General features: G+C 41.0%; 1 protein-coding gene across 4 annotated transcripts in view; it reads left to right on the top strand.

Moving 5' to 3' along the window:
- Positions 1 to 19,918, top strand: part of LOC130356634 (coiled-coil domain-containing protein 63-like) — a 136,072-nt gene that overhangs the window by 46,865 nt on the left and 69,289 nt on the right. The window contains exons 11-12 of one of the 4 annotated variants that reach the window (XM_056558413.1): positions 10,253 to 10,363; positions 10,538 to 10,673. The exons of 1 other annotated variant lie outside the window; for it this stretch is intronic. In XM_056558413.1, the coding sequence (XP_056414388.1) occupies positions 10,253 to 10,338 (86 nt within the window). In that variant the 3' untranslated portion in view covers positions 10,339 to 10,363; positions 10,538 to 10,673. Of the gene's footprint in view, positions 1 to 10,229; positions 10,364 to 10,537; positions 10,691 to 19,918 lie in introns of those variants that run through there. 2 more of the 4 variants (XM_056558412.1, XM_056558414.1) reach the window with 2 other exon arrangements.

Genomic DNA, 19,918 nt, shown 5'->3' with positions numbered 1-19,918 from the left:
TGGATGACCCCTTTAAGGAGTTTTCCGGGGTATACTAATTGATGGTCTAGCCACAGTATAGGCCATCTATAGCTGATTGATGGGGTGCTAACACTGACGATCAGCTGTTTGGACCAGCAAAAGGCACCAAAAGTAAACAATGTACAGGAGGTGGAAGCCTCAGCTCTGTAAATTGTGGTAGTGGTGGCACCAGTGAAAGCCTAGCTTCTATGGTTGCTGCTATACACTTCACACACACACACACACACACACAGGAGATCCTGCTCTTCTTTGTCTTTCTAGCTCACCCTAAAAAGCAGCAACATTATAGAGCAGTAGTGGGCAGTGTAAGGTGTGATAATAGCCCTGGAGTGAGATCTGTTATGGTAAGCTGTAAGTCCTGAGTCCTGTGTAGTATTTTCTCTCTAATATGATATATTACAAAGTTCCTTACATTCACAATTGATTTATGCAAAGTTTGCTGAAACAATGGTAACCATTTAGACATTGCACAGTTCTCTTTTGAAATCAATGGACAGCTATTGTAATGCACAGACATGCTGAATGGGTCCTCCAGAGACTTTGTACTGTGATGTGGCTAATAAATGAGGGTCCTGAATAAGCATTCATTTAGGATTTTCTTATAGGTTATTTAAAAAATAGGGTGTCAGGTATTTTTTATTTTTTTATTTTACTGTAATGAACTTTACTTTATTTACTGTAATGTAATATGCTCATTGGGGCCTGTAGGTCTGAGATCGGTCTGACCTTGAGGTGAATTTGCTGGGTCATATACTGCTTGTAAGATTGTTAGCTGTCCTAAATGTCCTAAATGTTTGCCACTGCCAATGTTTGTGCATAATCTTTCTCAGTGCAGAAAGATGGACTTTAAGGGGGAGAGTTATCAAAACCTGTGCAAAGGAAAAGTTGCCCATAGCAACCAATTGGCTAGCTTCTTTCTAAATGAAAGAAGCAATCTGATTGGTTGCTATGGGCAACTGGGCAAGTTTTCCTTTGCACAGGTATTAATAAATCTCCCCCTAAATGTTTTGTAAATGGCCTTATACCCCTTCCCAAATTGATGGGCAGCAATAATTGTTTCTGTAAGATCTTTGCTGCTGTGTTTCTTCCTTGGCATTTTTTAACATATGCCTGAATGCTGAAGACCAACACACTACCTAAACAGCTGTTTTTGTAGAAGAAATTGTTAAAGAAGCAGTATGAGTGTAATCAATTTTTTGCTCACTGCTTCTGCGTTTTGGACTAAATATTGATGAATAATGAGACTGTGTAATTAGCAATATGTTGCTTTTCATCTTTATTAACGCCCTTGGTCTTTGGTGCTTAAGGACCGAGGGCGTACCTGAATGCCCTCGTCCCCTTACCGGTGTTTGGAGCATGCTCAAGAGCACACTTTATACCCGGTGGGTCCCGTTTGCTATCAGCAGCCAGGACCCACGGTTAATGCCGGGCATCACCGATCAAAGTTGATTGCGGCGCCTAAAATGCAGGGTTAATGATCCCGGCAGCTCAGCCGAGCTGATCAGGACCATTGTGATGAAATCATGATGTCCCAATCAGCTGAGTGGTCACATTTGCCAAAGTTGTCTATTTTGAATTGGCGCAAAGTCTTGCGCAAAAACTAACTGCTAAAAATTTGGCACTAAATTTAAACCAATAAAATGTCATGAAAGCAATCATAAATCTCCCCCTATATGTTTTTTTTATATTATGTCTTGATATGTAAAACCATAGAATTAAAAAAAGCTGAAGTGGATGCAAAAAAAAACCTGCCAGTTTCCAGATGGAAAGAGAAGAATCAGACCAGAGTGTAAGGAACCAAATGGTTAACTTGCACTGAGAGCTTTTTGTTTTGCCTTGTTGCTTTGGTTACGCCTATCTGGACTGGTCAGCTGACCTTGATTGGAGCACCTGCTCTGGCTCTATATAAGCCGGCACTCTACTTCCAGTCAGTGCCCGTTAAAGAGCTCAGTTTTGTACTCTAGCTAGCCTTCTACTTAATCTGTTCTGTTCTATTTCTGCCATTTTTACCATTTGGATTTGCTCTCTGACTATTCTCTCTGGTATTAACGATTTGGTACTCTGACAACTCCTGGCTTGACGTGGATAGTGGACTTTGACTTGCTGTGTGAGTGTGTTAGTTTTGCTTTGTTAGTCTGTCTGTTTTCCTACTGAACCCCAACCTGTGTCTGTATTATTGTAGTTTATTGTTTTGACTTTTTTACTGTCCCTCACTTATTTAGGTAGGGACTGTCTCCGTGGTTGTGGACCTGTTATTTAGCACAGGTACGCAAGTAGTCAGGGACAGGGGAATGGGCGAGAATAGTGTGCACTCCTTCCCTGTCCATTCCTGACACAGTGGGATCTTGGTGAACCTCGCTGGACCAATTTATTCAGTTGAAGCAGAATAAAACAGGAAAATGCGTTTCGGAGGTCACTGCCTCCTTCTTCAGATCAGTGATAACACAATAGTGAACATGCATGGTATAAGTACAGTGGAAAAAGGTGCCCAAATTCACCAGAAGAGGCCAGAGTTCATTACATAAAACACATCATATACAATGAACAATGAAAAACAAATATACAAGCATAATATAAAGTAGTATATGGGTACATAATGCAGATGATGCAGTGGGCATTCAAAAATCAACGAAATGACCATAGAGACAAGATATAAAAGATGCAACCGAGGTGGCCTGGACCGTATTACCTCCGGGTCAGGGAAGGATGTACGGGCGAGGCTGTAACTAGGACGCGCTGCTAGGGCTGCCAGAGTCAGACTACTGTCACTGTGAGGTTGGATCACGTGTTTAAACAAAGATGCAGCCGTGAGTCCAATCAGAGATACAGGGCGAGCCGGATCTTGTGTCTAATCACATGGCCAATAGGAAACGCAGGGGTAGTGTTGCATCAGGGGAGTATGGTGTTTCGGACATCCTCGCGCTGCGGTCACGTGTCTATGCTCCCGTAGTGCAGCATTGGATCCTAGATGTGCTAAGAAGCAGTAAGTAGAGAAGAGCTGTCAGAAATACAGATGAGACAGGGAGATGGGAGAGACTGATTGGAATAATGGTATAAATGTAACAGAGGGAGGTATGGAGGGGAGAAGGTATGGTAAATAGGATAGTGAGTGTAAAGATAATTGGAAATAATGAGGGGAAATGACTGGAGTGTTTGTATGTGGTGCGGAAAAACGGTTCTGAGTGGAAATGAAAGGGATGATGGGTAAATGATGGCAATAAGATGGATGAATCAAGACATATAGATGGTAGTAAGTAGGAATCAAGACATATAAATGGTAGTAGATAGGAATGTGTCCAGATATGTACATGAAAGAAGGTAATGTTGTAGGTAATTCAGGTGTACGGGTGAAAGGTAAAGGGTATATTCTACTAGACATGATAATAATAATAATATACGTATGAAAATACATGATGAATACAGTGTATACAACAGGAGAGCAAAAGTGCAAACAAATTATATATGTATATATATATATTAATGAAAAAGTCTTTCAGGTATGATGCACGAGTATGACAGGCACCAAGTGGTTGCCCGAGGGCACTATATATATATATATATATATATATATATATATATATATATATATACATACATACATACAGGAATACAATATATATATATATATATATATATATATATATATATGAGCAAAAAGTCTAAGAAGTGTAATGTCCCGATGTACTGGGCACAATATGATTGCATAATAATGCAAGTTCAGGCAAAAAAATAAAAAAATAACAATAAATTGCTTGCAAAAAGAAAAGGAACAAAGTATTAAATGGGAATTGTTACCAACATTTTTTTTTGTTATGTACTACAAGATATCTCTAATATAGTTTCATTTTTTCTTTTTTTTAATTAAAATGTTTTTTTTTTTACATTTGAAAACCGGCCACTAGAATTCTCCCTCCTAGTGGCCGGCTGCAGCCTGGCTTGACATCATGATTGAATTCAGACCGATGCCAGCCGGGCAATCGGTCCCAATTCATTCAGCCTGCGCTCGCTCCCTGCTTGTCAATCAGACAGGCGGGAGCTAGCGCAGTGAATGCCGGGGCTGCACACATTGGCTGCCTAGTTTCGTGTGCAGCCCATCCCCACCCCTGGCATGTAAAGTGCAGTGGAGACAGGGCACGCACACTAGTTATCAGTGCCGCGCTGAGGCTCCATTAGAACTGTACATGCCGTTTATGGGGTAAGTCTGATCTGAGGTCTTATTTTACTTTTTGAAAATATAAAATAATAAATTTATTATAATATTTATAATAAAAATATATAAGTGAGGGCGGAAGTCAGCTCCCAGCAGGCGTCAGCGACGTCGCACCTGCTGGGGAAGTTGGCTTCTGGGAGAGGACAGCGCAGCAACACAAGAAGAGCTGAAGATGACAACTTTGTAAGTTATAAAAATTTAAAAGGCAGGGAGGGGGTTTGGGATAGAGTACAAATAGGTAGGGACAGAAGAAAAAGAAAAAAAAGATGGTGGGAGCTACTCTTTAAAGGTTACACTCAATCAATTCATTGAGACCACGAGGAACCAGAGTACCCAAGGAATTAATCCAGTAGTTTTCTCTGCGTCTCAGTGTACTGTACCTGTGTGAGGTATCCTTGCTGATTTGTTCAATGGGGGTGGCCTTGATGAGACTAAAATCTCCTCATGTGGCAGGATATGGTATGCAACAGGAAACCGCCATCCGTGTTGCTCCAGTGAGGCTATGCGTGGAATTCAACATTGTCATCAAACACTGCCTGACTAGTTGTTGTTGTCGAGATGAGTCAGGAATTCATCTAGGGAGGTCTTGCCACCTCTCCAGATGAAAAATATATCATCTATGTAACGTTTATAATACATGCAGTTGGTAGACAGATGGGTATAGACATGTAAATCTTCAAACATCCCCACAAAAAGATTGGCAGAGCTCGGGGCCACCTTTGACCCCATCGCGTTATCGTTGTGTTGTAAGAAGATCTGGCCGCGGAACGCAAAGTAGTTGTGAGTAGTATGTAATGGAGTCCAATGTGTATGAATACTTTCTGTGCTGGTGGCATGTTGGGGTCTTTGGCTAAAAAGAGACAGCTTGGATGCCCAACTCGTGGGCGATGACGGTGCATAATGAGGAAATGTCCATGGTGACTAATATATAGTCAGGTGACCATCCATCCATCCAAATTATCATGCTATGAGAAGACAGCTCTCAAAACCCTCATGGAAAATTATTCCATTATCAATCATTCAGCAGACAAAGGAGGGGGCATTGTCATTCTAAATAGAAGCGATTAAATCACTGAGGCCATGAGACTACTCTCCGACACCACATATTACAGACCACTGACCCACAATCCCACTAAAACTTTTCAAGAAGAACTCACTAAGCGAATCGACTCAGGTTTCACACAAGGTGTACTTACTAAAACAGAAAGAGATTACATCATCACTGAACCCTCCTTATTCATTTTCAACTACCTCCCTAAAATCCATAAAAAACATCACCCAACCCCCAGGTCGCCCCATCATCTCTGGTATTGACTCCATTTCCTTCAACCTATCAAACTACATAGACCTTCTGTTAGAGAAACACATTACATGGCTCAAATCTAACCTGAAAGACACCAAAGAGTTTATTAAAACCATCTTACCATTCGAATGGTCACCATGGACATGTCCTCATTATACACACTTATAACACAAAGGTACCGCGATGGGGTTCAAAGTGGCCCCCGAGCTTTGCAAATTTTTTTGTGGGGATGTTTGAAGATTTACATGTCAATACCCATCATCTGTTTACCAACTGCATGTATTATCAACATTACATAGATGATATCTTTTTCATCTGAAGAGGTGACAAGACCTCCCTATATGAATTCTTGACTCATCTCAACAACAACACCTGGTCACTACAATTAACTACAATTAACTCAGACAGTGACAATTCCGAATTTCATGATGTCATGGTCTCACATAACAACAGTAACTCTTTATCCACCAAACATACTTCAAACAGGTAGATAGTAATAGCTACCTTAATTTTGGCAGTGGGCACTACAAAAAATGGCTATGTAATGTGCCCTACGGCCAATTCAAAAGGATCAGGAGAAACTGCACCAACGATGGGGATTTTGCAGCCCAGAGCAATATCCCGAAGGCAATGTTCAAGGCCAAGGGCTATTACCACACACTGGACAGTCCTCCTTCAACAGGGCCAGCACACTATCTCAGCAAGAATCTTTACTTCTGAAACCCCCCACCGTCACTCCCACTCACAACTGAGTCCTTAATTTCATTACAACCTACAGTAGGGAATATGTCGCCATTAAGAAGATTCTATCCAAACACTGGCCAATTCTACTGAAAGATTTTCTGTGTGACACTTCTAGTGTCACACAGAAAACCTACCCAATGAAGTCCCTACTAAACTGTGGTTCACAATACGTGATCTATTTACTCCAATGCCCCTGCGGACTCCAGTATGTGGGGAGGACCATCCGGTACTTTAGGGAATGCATCAACAAGCATCAGAGCAACACGGTTGGCAGTTTCCTGTTGTATAGCATATCCCGCCACATGACCCATGCAGGAGATTTTAGTCTCATTAAGGCCACCCCAATTGAACAAATCAGCAAGGATACCTAGCACAGGTACAGTACACTGAAAGGCAGAGAAAACTACTGGATTCATTCCTTGGGTACTCTGGTTCCTCGTGGTCTCAATGAATTAATATAGTGCCACCTGTAATACTGCTACATGCCTTTGTTCTTCTTTTCGTTTTGCATGCAATTTATTGTTGCTCAATTTTTTTTTTTGCCTGAATTTGCATTATTATACAATCACATTGTGCCCGGTACATCGGGGCATTACACTTGTTGGACTTTTTGCTCCTCTGTATAGATATATATTCAGTGGGATAAAAAGTTTGGGCACCTCAGGTAAAAATTGTATTAATGTGCATAAAGAAGCCAAGGAAAGATGGAAAAAAATCTCCAAAAGGCATCAAATTACAGATTAGACATTCTTATATGTCAACAAAAGTTAGATTTTATTTCCGTCATTTACACTTTCAAAATAACAGAAAAAAAAATGTCATCTGCAAAAGTTTGGGCACCCTGCAGAGTTAATATCTTGTACTGCCCCCTTTGGCAAGTATCACAGCTTGTAAACGCTTTTTGTAGCCAGCCAAGAGTCTTTCAATTCTTGTTTGAGGTATCTTTGCCCATTCTTCCTTACAAAAGTCTTCCAGTTCTTGATGTAATCCCCCGTGGATTTCGAGGTGTGTTTAGGATCATTATCCATTTGTAGAAGCCATCCTCTCTTTAACTTTAGCTTTTTCACTGATAGCATCAAGTTAGCATCCAAAATTTGCTGAAATTTTATTGAATCCATTTTTCCTTCTATTCGTGAGATGTTCCCGGTGCCACTGGATGCAATACAACCCCAAAGCATGATTGATGATGCTTAACAGTTGGACAGAGGTTCTTTTCATTAAATTCTGTTCCCCTTCTTCTCCAAACGTACCTTTGCTCATTCCAGCCAAAAAGTTAAATTTTAACCTCATCGGTCCACAGAACTTGTTTCCAATATGCATCAGGCTTGTCTATATGTTCATTTGCAAAGTTCAAAAGCTGATTTTTTGTCGTGAGGATGTAGAAGAGGTTTTTTTCTGATGACTCTTCCATGAAGACCATATTTGTACAAGTATCTCTTTATAGTGGAACTCCAGTGTCTGCCTGATCTTTCTGGAGGGATTATGCAGTCAAACGTGGGTTTTGAATAGTTTTTCTCACAATCCTGCGAGCTGTTCTGTCTCATATTTTTCTTGGTCTTCCAGATCTTGCTTTAACTTCCACTGTTCCTGATGACTGCCATTTTTTAATTCCATTCCGAACAGAGGATATTGACATCTGAAAATGTTTTGCTATCTTCTTATAGCCTTCTCCAGCTTTGTGAGCGTCAACTATTTTCAGTTTCAGATTTCTAGACAACTGCTTAGAAGAACCCATGGTGCTGATTGTTGAGGCAAGGTAAGAGGAGTCTGGGCATTTAAAACCTTTGAGATTGACATCACCTGGTCTTCCCAGATGATGATTGAGAACAATCCATGACACTGGCAGGTCTCCGCTTTGCAAAGGGGGCAGTGCATGCTATAAATTCTGCATGGTGCCCAAACTTTTGCAGATGCCATTTTTTAGTTTTCTGTTATTTTAAAATTGTAAATGATGGAATTAAAATCTAACTTTTGTTGACATATTATAAGAATGTCTAATCTGTAATTTGATGCCTTTTGGAGATTTATTCACTTTATTCACATTAATACAATTTTTTACCTGGGGTGCCCAAACTTTTGATCCTCACTGTATGTATATATATATATATATATATATATATATATATATATATATATATGTATGTATTAGTAGCTTCGGCAAAAATGGGCATCGAACTTGGATCCTTGCAGGTGCTTTTTGGCCCGGAGGTGAAGGGTAGGTTTGTTGGGGGGCCTCTCTCCTGTTGGAGAAGGGCTTAGCAATAGACCGCATCCTTTGTGCACGTTTTTTTAGTGTGACACATTTGCACTTTTTCTTGCACTTTGGGTGATAGAGAGCACTTGCCTCAGCTCTATATATTTATTGTAATTTTTTTGCACTTTTGCTTTCTTGTTGTATATACTGTATTCATCTTGTATTTTCATGTGTATATTATTATTATAATGTCTAGTAGGATATACCCTTTACCTTTCACCTGTACACCTGAATTACCTACCACATTACCTTCTTTCATGTACATATCTGGATTCATTCCTACCTACTACCATTTATATGTCTTGATTCCTACTTACTACCATCTATATGTCTTGATTCATGTTACGCCGAGCGCTCCGGGTCCCTGCTCCTCCCCGGAGCGCTCGTGGCGTTCTCCTTTCTGCAGCGCCCCGGTCAGACCCGCTGACAGGGAGCGCTGCACTGTCATTCACGATGGGGATGCGATTCGCATAGCGGGACGCGCCCTCTTGCGAATCGCATCCCAAGCCACTTACCCGTCCCGGTCCCCGGCTGTCATGTTCTGGCACGCGCGGCTCCGCACTCTAGGGCGCGCGCGCGAGCCCGCTCTCTATGATTTAAAGGGCCAGTGCACCTGTGATTGGTGCCTGGCCCAATCAGTCTAATTAGCTTCCACCTGCTCCCTGTGTATATAACCTCACTTCCCCTTTCCTTCCTGGCCGGATCTTGTTGCCTTGTGCCAGAGAAAGCGTTTAGTGTTGTCCAAAGCCTGTGTTTCCAGACCTTCTGCTATTACTATTGACTACGATCCTTGCCGCCTGCTCCGACCTTCTGCTACGTCTGACCTTGCCTCTGCCTAGTCCTTCTGTCCCACGCCTTCTCAGCAGTCAGCGAGGTTGAGCCGTTGCCGGTGGATACGACCTGGTTGCTACCGCCGCAGCTAGACCATCCCGCTTTGCGGCGGGCTCTGGTGAAAACCAGTAGCAACCTAGAACCGGTCCACCGGCACGGTCCACGCCAATCCCTCTCTGACACAGAGGATCCACATCCAGCTAGCCGAATCCTAACAATTCATCCATCTTTGTGCCATCATTTACCCATCATTATCAATCATCCCTTTCATTTCCACTCAGAACCGTTTTTCTCCACCACATACAAACACTCCAGTCATTTCCCCTCATTTTCTCCCAATTATCTTTACACTCACTATCCTATTTACCATACCTTCTCCCCTCCATACCTCCCTCTGTTCCATTTATACCATTATTCCAATCAGTCTCTCCCATCTCCCTGTCTCTTCTGTATTTCTGACAGCTCTTCTCTACTTACTGCTTCTCAGCGCTTCTAGGATCCAGTGCTGCGCTACGGGAGCCTAGACACGTGACCGCAGCACGAAGATGTCCTCACAGTGACAGTAGGCTGACTCTGGGCGTGCTGGTTGCAGCTCTAACGAAGCATCCTAGTTACAGCCTCGCCCGTACATCCTCCCCTGACCCGGAGGTACTACGCTCCAGGCCAACTCGGTTGCATCTTTTATTTTTTGTGTCTATGGTCACTTCATGAATTTTTGTACGCCCACTGCATCATCTGCATTATGTACCCATATACTACTTTATATTATGCTTGCGTATTTGTTTTTCATTGTTTTCATGTATTTGATGTGTTTCATGTAATAAACTCTGGCCTCTTCTGGTGAATTTGGGTGCCTGTTTCCACAGTTTTTTTTCTGCATCCACTTCAGCTTGTCTTCCAGGATTGGCAAGCCCTCTCCTGCACCCTAGGCTCAGCAACTGTTTCCATATATTGCTAACCCCTACTGAGGGTTGATATGCAAGTTTTCCACTTGCTCCAGGTGAGTACCCTTTACCTTCGGGCATCCTGTTTGCCCTCAGCTTAATTTTCTCTTAAATACTACGGTAATGCACTAGGCGCCTGTGCCGGTCTTTCCCCTTTTTTTCTTATACCTGTAGAATTCAAAGAGAGCGTACTTTCCATAGTCATCATATTTTGTACTTTTATTTTATAGTTGAAATCCTGGAAATTGCTGAACTGCGGAAAAAGATTCTCTGTGATCTGCAGAGTGAACAAGGCAAATAAGGCAAAGACAGAGTAACAAAGTAACAAAAAATAAATAAATACTGAACAAATGGTACTATCTAGAGTTACTGAAAATAATACACAAAAATAAGTTACCTTAAAGGGGTACTCCGGTGGGGGAAAAAATTCAAATCAACTGGTGGCAGGAAGTTATACAGATTTATAAATTACTTCTATATAAAAATCTTAATCCTTCCAGTACTTATCAGCTGCTGTTTACTGTACAGGAAGTTGTGTAGATCTTTCTAGTCTGAACACAGTGCTCTCTGCTGCCACCTCTGTCCATGTCAGGAACTGTACAGAACAGGAGATATTCACTATGGGTATTTGCTCCTTCTCTGGACAGGTGAAATGTGTTGAGTGTTGAAAATGCAGGGACATTCCCCTTTTCTGAAGACATGCCCCTTTTGTCAGCGACCACACCTCCTTTTCTGAGTGGAGGGAAGAGTTAGTAAGGTTTTTTTGATTTTTTGTTGCAAATTCTGGCACACGACAAAAACATTACAAAATCTACTTGGAAAAGCCTTAGTAAACTAGGCCCACTATATACGTATAAAAGCTGGTATACTGATGCACAGGTCTGACATGTCCTCTGCTGCTCTGCCCTGTGTAGGCATATAATGTACAGTAAAACCTCTTTGAGAAAAGCACCCAAAATTGCATTGATGAGTGATCTTCTATGGCAGTTTCCCAAGTGCAACCCTCAAGTACCCCCAACAGGTCAGGATTTGAGGATCTCCTATACAGAGAACACTTGGGGTGATACCTGATATACTGACCACAGTTATATCACCTGTGAAAGACTAAAGAAATTCTGAAGACATGACCTGTTGGGGGGACTTGAGGACCACACTTTGGAAACACTGTTCTATGGGGATGGTCTACTGGAAGACGATGGCCGATATGCATACTATGTTATAAAATCGGAAATCGGTCACAGGAAATTTAATGAAGATAAAGAGGTGATCTTCTCAAAGGGGTTGTCACGATCACACCCTATCGGTCCAGCCAAGACGCCAGAGAGAGTGTGATGGTGCAAGGGTTAAAGCCGCCAGACCTCTGGGTATCCACTACTAGTCCCAGCAAGTCACCAAATTAACCCTTAGATAAACGTGTTTCACCCGAGCTGCCTTCAGAAAGGTGAGCTCATATATTTAGAGATCAAAGACCAGAGCTGATTAATTAAACATTTAATCTGATAAAAGGTATCACAGTGCTATGCATAAAAATAAACAAATGACATACAGGTATAAGAATATATATAAGAGTTTAGCAATACAAGTTCAGAAAAGCAAAAATGAAGTTCTTACAGCGTAATAGTATAGCAGTCCATGAGAGTGAGTCTCCAGCTGTCCTTAGGATGGTCTTGTCAGCTTGGGGCACAGATCTTAACAACCGACTCTAGCATTGTTAAATACTATATATCTCCTTTTTGGAGGGACTCCATTCCCCCCTCCCCTCTGATGCCACCAGGGGGGCATCTCTCTTCCTGGCCCTCTTATCTGGTTGATTATATGATGGGACCAGAGTGCAGGACTTCAAAGACGATGTAAACACACAGCCAGACCCCCCAATAAACTGCAATACACAAAAGACACAGGATACACCGTCTGAATGACCCCTCACCCCCCAGGTCTTAGTTTATACACAGATGCAATTATAAAACACATGTATGATTTAATACTCAGGCCTGGGCCTGACACCTCCCCCTTTAGATGGGGACAGAGAGATCTTGCCTTTCCAGGCTGATAGATCTGTCTCCATTACTCCTCTATTTCTCCCTGACACGATCGTACCAGTACTTCCACCTGGACTGTGCTGCTGTGAGGTTGTCATGTACCAGCCCAGTCAATGTCTGCATTCTATCCCTGAATCTCAGAACATACTCAACCACAGAAGTCTCAGGGGCAGGTGGCCCCCCTTCCCATTCTCCCCTAACTAAATCAGGGGGGCATCTCTCTTCCTGGCCCTCTTATCTGGTTGATTATATGATGGGAACAGTGTGCAGGACTTCAAAGACGATGTAAACACACAGCCAGACCCCGCAATAAACTGCAATACATAAAAGACACAAGATACACCGTCTGAATGACCCCTCACCCCCCAGGTCTTTAGTTTATACACAGATGCAATTATAAAACACATGTATGATTTAATACTCAGGCCTGGGCCTGATAGGGGTGTTTTTATTGCAGAAGTTTCACTGTATTAAGGAACTTCTGTAATGACTTTTTCACAGACCCCATGGATCATGTATAGCTCCCTACTTCCCATGCTTATGTAAACTGTGGGGTGTACACATCAACAAAGAGAATAGAATTGTGGCACTCACCAGTTGTGTTTATCTTCAAGCTTTATTCATACACTTACACCGGGTTCACGCATTTCGCTTGGTAATTCCGGTGCAGCAGAGTCCCATTGCTGACATTGGGATTACACTGCACAGTGTACACTGCAGAATTTTTGAGGCATACTTTCTGCCCAGAAAATCTGCATGAAAAATACCGCCAGAACATTGAACTTGTTTAATGTTCTGGCGGATTTCCCCACCGCAAACATTGGCATTTATAGGGACAACAATGTCCGTGCGATCCTTGCTCCGACTGGCCAAACTCGAAATCACTGGACGGATTTTGTCCAGCTGGAAATTCCGAAGTGTGAATCTGGTCTTACAGAATGGGGGGGGGGGCAGGATATCGAACAATGGGTATACAGGCAAAAGTGATGACCGTTTCATGTGAATATATACTTCTGGCCTCCTGATGACATTAACATCCACAGGTGTCTAAATGGGCATGTCAGCTAGCCACAAACAAACAGAATAAACAGTGCATTGAGTCACATTATCCATCTAGCTTCACATTGAAGCAAAACAGTATGCTGATTGCTGCCTGTTGTCGGGGATTAACCCTCTCAAGGCTGGCAAATCTGAAAACCAAGGGCTATTACTTGTGATTTTCATTTATGGGGGAATATGAGACATAGAGCTCCCTTCCCAGACTTGTAGGAGTAAAATACTCCCTAATCCTAAAAAAATAAATGGTGCTTTGATTTTCCCACATAATAAAATCCATGAGGGCATAGCAGAATATAAACATCAAATGTACTTATGCAGCAAATTTATTTGGATAGCTGGTTATCTTTGGCTCATATTTTAAGGAATGTTTTAGACAAATTATAATGGCAAACAGTGACCACATAACAAAATCCCACTCAGGACTGCTTCTGTAAAAGGGGTTAGTTATCAGGTGGGAGGAGCAAGTTTAGAGTTATGCCCATTGTGTATTGTTTATGTGATCCTCTTCCTAAGCTACAGCGTGACACCTGGACCCAGGAATCACCCAGATCCAATGTGTCATACGGCCTCCAGCTGTTGCCACGCCCGTTCTCCCACCTCACCCCGCCCCAGGCCTGCTTGCAGCAGCAATCCGCTGCTATGAGCAGCCACACGGGACCTGCGAGTCGGTGAGTGCACTCTGACATACCCATCTCTAGCAGAATAAAGAAATGGGCATGTTTAAATGGGCAATCTCATTAAAATGAATGTTTTGCTATTGCACTCCTTATGGTAAATAAAAAAATCTGTCTAATATACTTTGTTTTTAAAAAAATGAAGTTTTCTATATTTTATATGTGTTTAAAAATGCTGCCACTAGGTGTCTCTCCACTTGTCCAGAGCACATTTCCCCCCCATCTTTTACACAGGCTTTGGACACCTGCTGGCCTGGCAGAAGTCCAAACACAGGAAATGCAGTCGGGAGTGCTGAGGGGTTTGTGTTCAGCGTTATCCAATCATAGCTCATCTCACACTTACCTCACGAGGAAGTTCTCCCCTGTATGGCTTCAGATAATGTCACACCTGCTGGGGAATGCCCCTTCCCAGGGGTGAACATGAGGCTGAGCAGAAAATACAATATCAAGGTAGAAAATGAAAAATAATAAAAATAGAGGCATGATGGGGGAAGTGAACTGGGAGGATTATAAAAATGTATCAAGTTAATGAGAGGTACTCCAAAATGCCTAATCCTCGCCTCAAATGTCCGTCATTGGAACTTTCCTATTTTCAAAATTGGAATCCTCCATCATTTGTTTAACCCGATAACGACCATGGACGTCTATACTCGTCCAATGGCCGTTACCGGGGTATGACGTGGGCTCCCGACTCGAGCCCGCGTCATACCGGACAGCCCCCAGCTGATTCCTGTAGCTGGGGGCCGGCGTTAATAGCCGACATGCGGCGATCGCTGCGGCCGGCTATTAACCCTTTAGATCGCCGCTGTCAAAGTTGACAGCGGCATCTAAAGGTGCCTGTATTAAGTCTCTGGTGGTCCAGTGGGGTGTATCGCCCCCCCGGAGCAGAGCACGCAGATCATTGTGGTTTTATGAAACCACAATGATCTGTATGAGGAATCTAATGATTCCTCCTAAAAGTCCCCTAAGGGGACTAAAAGTGTAAAAAAAAAAAAAAAGTTTAAAAAAAGTTTAAAAACACACACATTAACCCCTTCCTTATTAAAAGTTTAAATCACCCCCCTTTTCCCAAATTCCATATTAAAAATATGTAACCATAATAAAAATAAACAAATGTGGTATCGCCGCGTGCGTAAATGTCTGAACTATAAAAATATATCATTAATTAAACCGCACGGTCAATGGCGTACACGCAAAAAAATTCCAAAGTCCAAAATAGCGTATTTTTGATCACTTTTCATACCATAAAAAAAGGAATAAAAAGCGATCAAGAAGTCCAATCAAAATAAAAATGGTACCGATTAAAACTTCAGATCACAGCGCAAAAAATTAGCCCTCAAACCACCCTGTACGTGGAAAAATAAAAAAGTTAATGTATTTTTAATGTATAAATTTTCCTGCATGTAGTTATGATTTTTTCCAGAAGTATGACGAAATCAAACCTATATAAGTAGGGGATCATTTTAATTGTATGGACCTACAGAATAAAGATAAAGTGTCATTTTTACCGAAAAATTTACTGCCTAGAAACAGAAGCCCCCAAAATTTACAAAATGGTGTTTTTTCTTCAATTTTGTCGCACAATGATTTTTTTTTCCGTTTCGCCATAAATGCTTGTGTAAAATGACTGATGTCATTCCAAAGTAGAATTGGTGGTGCAAAAAATAAGCCCTCATATGGATTTTTAGGTGCAAAATTGAAAGGGTTATGATTTTTAAAAGGTAAGGAGGAAAAAACGAAAGTGAAAAAACAGAAAAATGCTTGGTCCTTAAGGGGTTAAGGAGGCGTTCTAACATATGCCATAGCATGGGGTACAAGAAAGATATAGTGGAGCTGGAGAAGGTTCAAAGACAAACAACAAGAGTAATAAGGGGAGTGAGAGGACCACACTACACAGAAAAATGATCAGCTTTAGGGTTATTTAGTGTAGAAAAAAAGATGACCTAATAACCTAGTAATAGGCTCAACTGGATGTATGGATGTCTTTTTTTTTAGCCTTACAATCTAACTATGGCATAGACTTTCACAGACCACTACATGTAACCAAATTTGGCCTGCTTTATGCTGTTATACTTTTTCTTACTGATAGAAAAGTACTAAGCTTTTCTAGCTCTCAAAGAATATGTATCTCTATCCATCAAATAAAACATATAGTGGCATAAAACAGACCAGATCTAATCACATGTATACTGTACTTGGTCAATAAAAGCCTATGGCCATCCTGTGGGCATGCTGCAGTAGGTGCTGAAAATACAATTTTGATGGACAACATACAGTAAAAATGTGATTTAAATGCCTCCTAATGTGCATAGGAGCATCACCGCTGCTTCTCTATTTATGTTTATATCAATCTTAAGGAAAGTCTATGACATCACATATATTTAATGAACATTTCTGTGTGATAGTGTCTATATACTGTATGTGGTGACCTCAGCAGTACATTATTTAAATAATACATGAAAAGCATTTTTGTCAAGCCTATTATTCCATGCAGGAGTGGCAACTTTCAATAATAACATTTAGCATTATTCGCCAAGCATTCAGACTCAGCTAAAAGTTTCTGGTTTATGACTCGGGTTCACAGATTATAACTGGGATTGAGGTTATATAATTATTGCAGTGCAATAGACAGTGAGGTAGTTAATAGTAGCATAAGGTATTATTAGTCTGGAAAATACACTCACACTTCTTCACATTTCATTTCTGTAATTATTGTAAATATACACTACATTGTGGACCTCCAACTGTTGCAAAACTACAACTCACAGTATGTCAGGACAGCTGTCGGGGCATGCTGAGACTTGTAGTTTTCAACATTTGAAGGTTAACAGTTTGATTCCATAACAATACAGCAGTGCAGTACACTATTAGCTTAAAATGGATCTATCAGCAGGATAACAGGAATGTTAATGAGCCCATGGCTAGATAGATTTGGAGCATTTTTTTATTTACATAGGGGGAGATTTATCAAAACCTGTGCAAAGGAAAAGTTGCCCATAGGAACCAATCAGATTGCTTCTTTAATTTTGCAAAGGCCGTGTTAAAAATATAAGCAGCGAGCTGATTGGTTGCTCTGGGCAACTTTTCTTCTGGACAGGTTTTGATAAATCTCCCCCATAGTTCTTTTCAGAGCTGAGATAAAAGCTTTTTGTCATCATGGAAAGGTGCTCAAAAGCCCGGGGGGCTTCCCCCGGCAGAGCAAGAGCCCAGGTAGGTACAAGCCCTGTCCTTTTTTATCAATTACACTGGGTAGACAGTTGATCCCGCACGGTGAAGGGCGCAAACCTAAGAAAAATACCAAACACCAGAATTGCTGATGATAAAGTGATGAAAAAAAGTCCCATCTACACAAGAATAATACAGATAAAAAGTGCAAAATATGAGCAAGTAATAGAGGTTAGATTATTTGTGGCCCAGCAGGTAGCAGATTCTTACTAATATCAAGAAGCTGATGAGGTCCTTATCTGTAATGTCCATTTATTTGTTTTCATATTTTTCTGTTTAGGTGTATATTCACACACTAGTATCTTCAAAACAGTTTTCTGTTTTCCCTGGATAGGGAATAGTTAATACTCAGAACCAATGAGAATGCGGGTGTGCCTATGTATCTCCAGCTCAGTCTGCATTCTAGTGGCTGGTTATCTTGTGCAATACTTTTTGTCTGTTGAGTGCAATAATGCTGCTATTATGTCTGTGCATTATACTTCTATGTCTGCTTGAGCCGTTATCTTGTATTTAGCTTGTGATATGATCTGAGTTTTTAGCCATTGTTAATATCTTGTTTACTATAGATTGTAGCCTGTTACATTTTAGTTGGTTATGACAGATGTATGTCCTTTCTAATTTGTTTGGTCTGTGTTCACACTGTGAGAATCCTGTCCTGTGTTCCTCCTCTTAGTGGAGTTTGGTTTTTAATTTATCCTGTCTTGTATCCTTAAATATATCCTGTTTTGAATCTTGAGAAATATCCTGTCTAATATTCTGACCAGAGTTCCTCTATGTTGTAGAGTTTAGTTTTCTTGTGTCCGTTTTTATGAAGTTTCTTGTATTATATTTGTTTCCTACTGGGTCAGCATCCTGATCACACGGTGGAGTGTAACCGTTGGTCAGTAGTCTATTTGGCTTTATTATATTGTCTACTCCTTTTGGATTAGGGTGTCCAGTTTGTTTGTTCTGTGTCCCAGTGTGAACAGTGTCCTATGTCCTGATCAGTTTGCCTGTTTATATTCTGCCCTGTTAGTATTTGTATCCTGTATATCTGGTTGTCTAGTAATTTTCCTGTAATGTATTTGTCATGTGACCGACTATGTATTTATTTGTTTTTGTGCCACTGCACTGTAGCGCAGGGAGGGACCGGCACCCAGTTGTCGATCCATCGCTTAGGATGGATGAGCAAGTAGGCAGGGAGAGTGTTTTTAGGGTCAGTTTAGGGCTCACTCTCCCTGTCCACCCAGTTAGTCATGACATTATCCTTATGTGTCTATAGACTGACCTTTCATTCAAAATCTATTTGTGATATTCTTTTATGTCATTCATTTGAACCCTCTAGCTGTTGATGGTAATATTTTCATTTTTTATATTTTTTTTCATCAAAGTATTTTTCTAGATTATGATTGTATGGTGTTGCATTAATGTTGAAGGAAAATCAATTAGAACCTGAGACATTCAAGTAGTTGGTTATTGAGGGGGTTAAGCATTACAATAACTTCTCTTTGTATATATAGACCAAAGATAAAAAGAAAATAATGCTGTTAATTATGACCCTGAAGTATGGTAAAGTATGGGTCATAATCTTGTAACCCATAATTTGCATTCTTTTTTTTCAGGACTGATATAACTGTTCTTTATGAAGTCTTCACAACTAGCTTTTGTTCAGCTGCCAAATGCGTAACTGAGATGAAAAATGGGTCATTTTAAATGTAACATATTTTTTCAGACTAAAATGCACTGGATTACAACAGAAATATCTCAGATTTTTTGTGTGGCTGATGATAATGCCAACTTTCCTGGTAGTTTAGCTTAGTAAGAGTAACGTGTCACTTACTTAAATGGCCACTGTCATTTGGAGAATGTCCTAGCAACATGCCTAAAGTGTGGATTAGTAGGGGTCTAAGTGTTGAGACCACCATCGATCAGAAGAACGAGGTGGGAGAAGTTCAAATTCAGCGTGTTCACCTTTCGCTCTGTGTCACGTGATCAAAACACACTTGCAATGTATGTCGATGGAGCAAGGACCGAGCAGGACAGCACAAAATTCTCCCGGCTCGTTTTCCTAATTGGCGGAGTTAAAAACTTAAACTGATTGATCAGCAGTCCAACCAATCAAGTGTTTTAAAATGTAAAAAGTTGTTGATTGCACCTGATCTCACTGCTGAAACCCTCTGCGAACGTGAATTATAAGCTAGGGAAGCAGGTGGCATTGTGTGTCACTCCGTTGCCAGATTTCACAGCTGAGCACAATGCAACCCACTTCCTCGACTAATAATTCACAATCACAGCAGCCCCTGGGCACCTCCCTTGTGGCCTCCACACCCTTTGTCAATGGTATGAGATAGCTTTTGTTCTAGGGAACTCTTACAAAAGCGGTGGATTCAGATGGGTCTGTGATGTTAGTGCAAATAATTGTGACCCAACACTGTTGTGAACTTTGAACCACGATCAGTAACTTTACCAAGGTAATTTTCACTGTGAAGCAAATCATGGCGCAAAAAATTAGCCCTAATACCGCTGCTTAGATGGAAAATTTTTAAAGTTATAGGTCGTCAAAATATAAAATAGAGGGATTTTAAACATACAAATTTGGTTAAAAATGTGCGATTTTTTTAAGCAGTACAATAAT

Source organism: Hyla sarda, chromosome 2 (genome assembly GCF_029499605.1).
Source record: "Hyla sarda isolate aHylSar1 chromosome 2, aHylSar1.hap1, whole genome shotgun sequence".
In the NCBI taxonomy this organism is placed as follows: Eukaryota; Metazoa; Chordata; class Amphibia; order Anura; family Hylidae; genus Hyla; species Hyla sarda.
The sequence above is the reverse complement of the archived record's forward strand: the minus strand, read 5'-3'. Positions and strand labels throughout refer to the sequence as shown.